This window comes from Oenanthe melanoleuca, unplaced genomic scaffold (assembly GCF_029582105.1).
Source record: "Oenanthe melanoleuca isolate GR-GAL-2019-014 unplaced genomic scaffold, OMel1.0 S001, whole genome shotgun sequence".
NCBI classification, from domain to species: Eukaryota; Metazoa; Chordata; class Aves; order Passeriformes; family Muscicapidae; genus Oenanthe; species Oenanthe melanoleuca.
Window position 1 is genome coordinate 6950865 of NW_026612650.1, and position 9554 is coordinate 6960418.

Here is a 9554-nt window from a genome sequence, read left to right on the forward strand (position 1 = left end):
AGGCACCACGGAACCAAGGAGACCATTGTGACACTGCAGCCCCCATGGAACTGAGGGTTCATGTGACAGTGGGGGACACCATGGAACCAAAGGCTGAATGTGACATCGTGGGCCTTCATGGAATACTGGAGACCACTGTGACACTTCAAGGCCTCGTTGAATTAAGGGGCTCTGCAGGACCTTGTGGAAGCAAGGAGACCATTGTGACACTGCAAGGCCTCATGGAAGCAAGGGACAGTTGTTATACTGTGGGACCCCAAGGAAGCAAAGGGCCAGTGTGACACAGCTGGGCCTTGTGCAGCCACAGGGACATTGTGATCCTGAGGAGTCCAGTGGAACCAAGGGACCCTTGGGACACTGCAGGACTACATGGAATCACAGAGACCATTGTGACACTCTGCAGCCTCATGGAACCAAGGGGACATTGTGTCACTGTGCAGTCCCATGGAACCAGGGAAACTATTCTGACACTGCAAGGCATTATGGAAGAAAGGGAACATTGTGACACTGCAGGGCCCCATGGATCTAAGGGAACAGGTAACAGATCTAGTTGGCTTGGCCTGACTGATCCAACTGACTTTGCCATGTCAAGGCTCTCTTCTCATGTGCCCCTGAAACACTGGGGTTCTGGGTTTTCCTTCAAATGCAAAAGAACTCTCCTTCACTTCAATGTGCCCATGTCCAAAATGGGATTCTGCTTTAAAAATTCCCAATATTCAGAGATTGCTACTCAACAAATATTGCCATTACAAACAAGTTTGGCTGCCCTTGGCTTCCTGAGAGTCAGCTCCCACATACCTGCAGACACTGGGGCCATGAGCTGTCCTTGCTATGGAAAAGAAATGTCCTTCCTGCCCAGGCATCCATGGAAAAACTGTTACTTCTCATCCAAAATTCCCTATATGCAAGGGTTTCTCCCAAATGGAAAAAAACTGCCAGGACAGAAAGGTCTGTCTGGCCTTGCCTCTGGTGGTTGCCTCTAATTCACCCTGAAATACTGGGGCTCTGTGCTTTCCATTCTATGGGAAAAACTGGCCTTCTCATCCAAGCACTCATGGCTCAAATTGGGATTCTGCCTCAAAAATTCCATATATCCAGTGGTTGCTCCCAGATGAAAGCTGCCAGGACAGATGGGTCTGGTTGGCCTCGGCCTCCAGTGGCTGCTGCTCAACTGCCCCTGAGGCACTGGGGCTCCATGCTTGCCGTCCTATGGAAAAGAACCATCCTTCTCTCCAAAATGCCCATGGCCAAAATTAGGATTCCACATTCCATATTCTGTATATGCAAGGATTGTTTCCAGATAAACCTGTCAGGAACAACTGGTCAGGCTTGCCTTGGCCTCTGGTGGCTGCAGTTCATCAGCCCCTGAAACACTGGGGCTCTGTGGCTTCCTCCTGTGGAGTCCATGGTGACACTGTAGGGCCTTTGGAACCAAGGCCATCACTGTGGCACTGCTGGGCCGCAGGGTCCCAAGGGGCCGGTGTGAAGCAGCAGGGCTTTGTGGAACCAAGAGGTCATTGCTGCATTACAGGGCCTCATGCAGCCAAAGGGCCATTGTGATCCTGCAGGGCACCGTGGATCCATGGAGACCATTGTGGCATTGCAAGGTCCAATGGAATCTGGAGACTATTGTGACACTCTGGGGCACCATGGAACCAAAGGGCCATTGTGACCCTGCAGAAGGAAGGAGAACACTGTGACACTCTGGGACTTCATGGAACCAAGGGGACATGGAACAGCTCTGTCTGGTTTTGCTTCTCGGGAGCCACCTGACAGGTCCAGTTGAATTTGGCATGTCAAGGGCTGCTTCTTATCAGTCCCAGGAGCACTCGGGCTTTGTGCTTTTCTTCATATGGAAAAGAGTTGTCCATCTTTCCTGATGCCCACGGCTGAAATTGGTACTGCCCCTAAAAAATTCCCTAAAAGCAAGGATTGCTCCCAGAAAAAAGCTGCCAGGACAACATGGTCTGGCTGGCCTTGGCCTCTGGTGATCACCTCTCATCTGCCCCTGAAACACTCGTGTGGAGACCCAGAAAGGCATTCCCAATTAAAACAAGCCCTGTGCCCTCTCCCTGTTGCTCAGCCTTTTGGTCACTCCTACCCTAATTCCCTGTTGGCCTTTTCACCCCAAGGCCTCCGCTGGACACCCCCTGAACCTTTGCAATTGGTCCCTAAGTATTTCCCCGCCTGCTGATCCCATGACAAAACCTGGACCCTCACAAGCCCCTTCGCCTTTGTTCCCCTAACACTAAACAATGCATGCGTGGCTGAAATAAACATCCCTGTAAAACCCTCACAAAGGCTTTTCCTGCTCCTTTACTCATCCTCACCCCAAGCAACATCTAGGTGCAACGCACTCGGGCTCTGTTCCTTCCTTCCTATGGAAAAGAACCAGCTTTCTTGTCCAGGGCCAATGCCCAAAATTGGGATTTAGCCTTTATCCAAGGATTCCTCACTGACAAAAAGCCAGAACAGACAGATCTGGCTAGACTTGGCCTCTGGTGATTTTCTTAGACTATAAACAGAATGTTTTCATTTGCCAACATCTTGGAGAGGGCACAGAGATATCCCAAGGTGGGGTGTGGACACCACTGTACAGAGACAAAGGAGCTGTGTGCTCAGTGGAGTGGAGATAGAGGAGACCAGAAGAGAAGCCTGGGAGTGCATGAAGGGCGGTTCATGAGATGGTGGATCCTTTTGACATAGTAGAGAAGAGCCAGAGAAACAAAGAATTAATGCCAAAGGCAACGGAGGAGGCTCAGACTGGACCCAAAGAGAAAGGAATTTCTCTCCAAAGGCAGGGCTGTGGTGGAACACATCCCCCAGTAGGAGTCTGGAGCAACCCAAGGCTTTGTGTGGCCAGGCAGAGGCAGGCAGGATGCAGAGCTGTCAGCAAAGGAAGGGCCAGCGAGGTGGGGCAGCCGGGGGATGATGACAGCCTGCAGGGACAGAGGCGCAGGGCATGGACACCGTAGGACAGCCTGGGCTGCAGAGGGCACAGGGATGGGCAGCAGCTGAAAGGCCCTGCCAGAGCCAACTGCTGCAGCACTTGGGCCATGGCTGCTGGCCCTGGGCCTGAGGCCAGCAGGGGACAAGTGAGCCTTGCTGTGCTGGGGCCTCATTGCCTCCTTGTCCCTGCTCAGCAGCCTGGCAGGGGCTGCCCCATGGTCCTGCCCTTGGCATTGCACATCCCCAGAGCCCAGTGCTCTGGGAAGAGCCCTGAGCAATGAGGGAGGGACAGGATCTGCCTTGCCAGGGGCTGGGGCTCAGGCCTTGGCCCTTTGCATTCCTGAAACACATCCAGGTTTGCTTAGCATCAGAGACACCTTTCCCTTGTTTGTCCACCCCTGTCATAACTGCCTGCAGTGTTCTGCTCTAACTGGAATCTGGGGACAATTTCAGAGTCATATCCCTCAGCGTACTCTATTAAAATTTAGAGAAACTTTGGAGTTTCAGTTTAACTTTGAGTTATTAAGAAGAGGTTTAAACACTCTCTGAGGGCCTGAGTCCAATGGAAAAAACACCAAAGCCCCAAGAGTGTCATTAAAGTCCTTGTGCTGTGTCTGTGCTGCTGAGCTGGGCAAAGCTCCTGGCACAGAAGGAGGTCTTGGAAACCAAGAAGAGCTTGAAAAAGACATTTCTGCTGAGGAGCAGCTCCTCTCCCAGCCCAGTAGGGCTGAGGGCTCTGCCTGCAGGCACTGAGGGCACAGCACAGAGGCACAGAGAGCTTCAAACAGTCAGGACTGGGAAGATGCTCAGAAGTGACTGGGGCAGAATCACTCTTAGTCCTTGACACAGGAAACCTCTGGCTGCAGGACAAGGCACCTGCAGCTTCTGCAGTGATGTCCTAAACCTGGAACATCCCAATGCCTGCAGACTCCGTGAGTACATTCTCTGATTCTCTCTTGTGCAGAGCAGCCAGGGGTGCCCAGGGCTGTCCTGCAGAGCAGGGTCCTGCAGCCCAGGGCTCTGTGCTGGGGCAGGGACTCTGTTGCCTGCCAGGGACAGGTCTCAGCCAGCTCTGGGAGCTGCTCACAGCACTGGGGACAAGGTCTGGGTGGACGGATAGAGCCGCTATGGATTGGAAGTGTTCTCATTGAGTGCTCAGGACTTCTCCCACCCTGACATTTAACTCCAGAACATTTCCAAGGTGATTTTATAGGGAGCAGAGCATGGCAGGGGCTATATAAAAGGGAAAATCCCCCTTTTTAGTCTACTGCTCTGAGTTGTCTGAATAGAAAATTGTGCAATGATATTCATCTCTGAGTATAGTTTGGAGAAAATGAATATTACCTCAGATCCCGGTAAAGCAGGCATTGCAGCATCAGTGCTGCTTTTCCAGACTTCTCAGGGTGTTGTGACATTTCCATCAGAGCCTGTAGAGGCAGAGATGGCCCTGGGCAGTGCCTTGTGCTAGAAGACGCCTGCAGGGCAGAGCTGAGCCCCCAGAGCTGGGCTGGGCTGGGCTCTGGCAGCACTGGCAGGGCCCAGCCCTGGGCACAGGGAAGCAGCTGCTGGCAGGGACAGCTCCAGGCAGCAGAGCCATGGGCAAGCAGTGGAGGGAAAGTGCCACCAAGCTGGGCTGGGATATTTAAAGTGCTCTCCAAAAACTATTCCATTATTACTTTTCTTACAGGTCCCCAGGTCCAGCCACAACAAATGTCCAACAGCAGCTCCATCAGCCACTTCCTCCTGTTGCCACTGGCAGACACGCGGCAGCTGCAGCTACTGCACTTCTGCCTCTTCCTGGGCATCTCCCTGGCTGCCCTCCTGGGCAACGGCCTCATCATCAGCGCCGTAGCCTGCGGCCACCACCTGCACACCCCCATGTTCTTCTTCCTGCTCAACCTGGCCCTTACTGACCTGGGCTGCATCTGCACCACTGTGCCCAAAGCCATGCACAATTCCCTCTGGGACACCAGGAACATCTCCTACACAGGATGTGCTGCACAGGTGTTTCTGATTTTATTCTTTCTTGGAACAGAGCTTTCCCTCCTGACCATCATGTGCTACGACCGCTACGTGTCCATCTGCAAACCCCTGCACTACGGGACCCTCCTGGGCAGCAGAACTTGTGCCTACATGGCAGCAGCTGCCTGGGCCAGTGGCTTTCTCAGTGCTGTGCTGCACACAGCCAGTACATTTTCCCTGCCTCTGTGCCATGGCAATGCCTTGGGTCAGTTATTCTGTGAAATCCCACAGATCCTCAAACTCTCCTGTTCAAATTCCTACCTCAGGGAACTTGGGCTTCTTGCTTTTAGTGTTTGTTTAGCCTCTGGATGTTTTGTGTTCATTGTTTTCTCCTATGTGCAGATCTTCAGGGCTGTGCTGAGGATCCCCTCTGAGCACGGACAGCACAAAGCCTTTTCCACCTGCCTCCCTCACCTGGCTGTGGTCTCCCTCTTCCTCAGCACGGCATTCCTAGCCTACCTGAAGGCCCCCTCTATGTCCTCCCCATCGCTGGATCTGTCCCTATCAGTTCTCTACTCGGTGATGCCTCCAGCCCTGAACCCCCTCATCTACAGCCTGAGGAACCACGGGCTCAAGGCTGCAGTGTGGGGCCTGATGACAAGATGGTTTCGGAAACATTAAACTGCTAGCTAATTTCTGAAAATCACTTGCAATAAAAGTTATCTTTGATACTTCTTGGTTTGGTTGTGGGGTTTTTTTTCCTTTTAGTTTTATCATATTGCCCATTAAACAAGCCACGGTCTGTTCTGTAGTTCATTATGTTTCTCCATCTTCCCTGTGGCCACAAAATGTGTCAATGAAGGGCTGCACTCTTCGTGGCTTTAAACAAACTGAAGGATCTCTCTCAGCAAAGATTTCTCCAGAGATGCCCCTTTTGTTCACTACTCTGGAGCTGCAGCAGCAATGTCTGTGTGCAGGGCTGGGGCAGATCAGTGCTGGCACAGCAGCTGTGCCCAGCAGCAGCAGCAGCAGCAGCAGCACTTGGTGTTGCCAGTGCTGCTCCCGTGCCACTGCCCCACTGCCCTCCTGCCCCTCGTGTTGCTGCAGGGCCTGAGTGCTCTCGGGGCCGGGCACAGCCCTGGGGGTGGCAGTGCCGGGGCTGCAGCAGGGACAGGCCATGGGCACTGCTGGGGCAGCGCTGACGCCTCAGGCCAGGGCCTGGGGGCTCCAGGCTCCTTGGCCAAGCTCTCTCCACAACACTTGGCCAGGCCAGTGCTGAGCAGAGAAAACCCCCGTGAGCAGCCCCAGGCTGGCCGTGGGCAGGCTGGGGGCAAACAGCATGGCTGGTGCTCTGCAAGGGCCCTGCAAGGGGGAGACCCTGGCAAGGAGCAGCAGAGCAGGGGCTGATCCATCTCCACTGTGCTGGACAGCCCAGGGCAGCGTCCCAGAGCGTCCTCATGCACCTGCCAACAACATCCCCCCTCTGCAGCCCTGGCCTCTCCCCCAGCTCACACAGGTGCCGCATCCTTGCAGGCACAGACACGGCAGCACTGGCTCAGGAGCCCCTGTTTGCACTGCACAGAGCAGGCGTCAGCACCCCCATGGTGCTGCTGTGGGGAGATGGAGCTGAGTGAGCACAAATGCCATCAGCCCCCTGGGGCCAGCAAGGGCTGGAGATGGGAGGGAAACCACTCAGGTTTGTCGTGGCTTCTGCAGTCAGCCAGAAAGTTTGTTCCCATGAGCTGTGAGTTTCCTGTCCTACTGCAGGCGTTGTTGCTCAGAGCCAGGGTTGCCTGGCAGCCACCGCGAAAAGTCCTGAGCATTTTCTCTGCTTTACCTTTGCTTTCTTTTCTCTTACCTTCTCCAGATTTCTTCTGATTACCCATCCCATGCAAACAGCCCATCCCTGTTTGCCCTTTTCTTTCTGGCCCCACTCCCCATTTCAGTTCCTGACCTGGCACCACGGGAAGGTCCCTTGGGGAGCAGAATCAACCTTCAAGTTCTTCAGGAATTGTCTGCAGGGTCCTGCAGTGCCTCGTGCTGCTCCCTTGCCAGAGGCACCACAGGCCATGGGGGCACATCTGGACTGGTGTGTCTGGGTGTGGGGCTCCCAGTTCTGGGCAATGAGGAGGGGCTGGAGAGGCTCTGCAGGACTGACAGGATGCGGTTTGGGGCCTGTGAGGAGAAGCTGAGGGACCTGGGCTGCTGGACCTTCTGAAGAGGAGGCCCAGGGCTCATCCTGCAAGTGCTCCAAGGGTTGTTTCAGAGAATCACAGAATCAGCCCGGCTGGAAAGGATCTTGGAGATTTTCAAGTCCAACCTTGTCTCTCCTGAGTCTCCTCCAGGATAAACAACCACAGTTCCTTACACTACTCCTCACAGAACTTGTGTTCCAGACACCTTACCAGTCTTGCTGCCTTTCTCTGGACAGGCTCCACACCCTCCAAAACTGTCATACATGTGAAAAATCACTGTCCTGGTCCTGCTGGCCACAGAATTTCTCATCCAAGCCGTCGGTCTTCTTGGCCACCTGGGCACACTGTTGGCTCATGTCCAGCCTGCTGTCCATCACTGCCCCTATGTACCGCACCAAGGACCGTACCCAATGACCACCCAACTGACCACCCCCACCCAGCTACCCAAATGACCACATTCACTCACGACACCCACTGACCACACTCACAGACCTCCTCCACTGACCACACCGACTGCACCCATTGACCATCCCCATCGACCACAATTACAGACCACATCAAATGATCACAACCAATGACCAAACCCCAATGTCCACATAAACTGACCACACCCCACTTCCCACACCCCAATGACCACCTTAAATCGCCTCACCCACTGACCACAATCCACTGACCACCTATTTGAACAGACTGACCACCCAACTGACCACACCCCACTGACTACACCCACTGACCACATGAAAGAGACGGTCAGAAGATTCCCTCATCTGCCTCATGACTGTCACAAGAACAGAGACTAAGACTCCAGGGACACCACTATTTTTGGATAGGAGTCCTGGCCTGGCTGAGGTGGATGCTTGCCAAGTGACTGTTTGCAGGTGTGCTTGCCGTGGTACGCTGTGTTTGAGCAGGTACTGGCTGGGAGCGCCGTGTCCTACATCTGCTTCTCAGAGCAACTGGTTCTCCTCACGGTAGTCTATAGATCTTCCCACCTCTTGGCCAGAGACCACTTGCTTTGGAAAAGGACTATAAAAAGGGGACTTTCTGAAGAGACTTTTGACATCTCCCCACAGAAGGAAGACACGTCTGTCTATTGGCTGAAGAACACGAGGGCATCGCCCCATCTGTGGGTAGCTATTCCCCACCCTCCTTTTTCTTTCTTTCTCTTTTTACTTTTTTTCCTTTATCTCTCCACTCTATTGCATAACTGTGCTGTTGGCACTCAATAAAGGTGCATTGCTGTTTGCTGTGAATAAACTTCAGTCCCCTTGCTGTGTAGCTTTTGCATCCCGAGGTCAAATGAACCATCACGATCCCCGCTTGTGTGAGTGGACTGTGACAGGCCCGTTTGCTCCAGTGGGTCCTAAAGTATCAGAATAGGCTCCATTGTTCCACGAGGCTTGACAATGTCACTGTGGTCCCCTTGATTCTGCAGGGCCCCACAGTGGACTCTTGGTTTCATGAGGTTCCTCAGTCACAATGGTCTCCTTGGATCTGCAGTGTCACAATGACCCCTTGGCTGCATGTGGCCATGCCGTGTCACAATGTCTCATAGCTCCATGTGGCCACGTTGTGTCACAATGTCTCATGGCTCCATGAGGCCACAGAGTTTAACAATGGACCCTTGGTTCCATGAGGCCTTGATTTGTAACAATGGACCCCTGGTTCCATGAGCTTCCCTAGTGTCACCATGATCTCCTGGGATCCACATTGTCACAATGGACAATTGGTTCCATGAGACCCTGCTGTGTCACAATAAACTCTCAGTGCCATGAGGCTCTCGAGTGTCACCATGGTCTCCTTGGTTCAACAAGGCCTTGGAGTGTCACAATGGCTGCTGGGTTCCATGAGTTTCACTAGCGTCAACAATATTCTCCTTGTTTCTGCAGGGTCATAATGGACCCTCGGTTCCATAGGGTTCCTAAATGTCACTGATCTTCTCAGTTCCACATGGCCCTGCTGTGTCACCACAGCCCCTTGGTTCCATGAGTTTCTGTGCTGTCAGCAATGGTTCCTTTGTTCCAATGAGGCACCGCTATATCACACTGGACCCTGGGTTCCATCAAGTTCTTGAATATCACAATGACCCCTTGGATTCATGAGGTCACACTGTGTCACCATGGTCTCCTTGGATCGGCATTGTCACAATGGACAGTGCAGCCCCAATGTGTCACAGTGGCCCCTTGGATCCATGAGGCCCTGCTTTTTCACAATAGACCCTTGGTTCCAGAGGTTTTGTAGTGTAACTATGGACTCCTTGGTTCTATGAGTTACCCCAAATTTAGCAGTGGTTTCCTTGGCTCCAAAAAAGGCCCTGCTGTGTCTCAATGCACTCTTGGTTCCATGAGGATCTGGGATATCACAAAGGCTCCTTGGTTCCACAAGGCCCTGCAGTGTCACAGTGGTGTCCCTCAGTTCCAAGAGGCCCTACAGAGTCACTGTGGATCC

At 53.3% G+C, this 9554-nt stretch overlaps 1 protein-coding gene across 1 annotated transcript; it reads left to right on the forward strand.

Annotated features, from left to right (window-relative positions):
* Nucleotides 1-4659: 4659 nt before the first annotated feature.
* LOC130266003 (olfactory receptor 14A16-like) lies at nt 4660-5592 on the forward strand. Its single transcript, XM_056515339.1, has one exon. The coding sequence runs from the start codon at nt 4660-4662 to the stop codon at nt 5590-5592; it is 933 nt and encodes a 310-aa protein (XP_056371314.1).
* Nucleotides 5593-9554: the final 3962 nt, after the last annotated feature.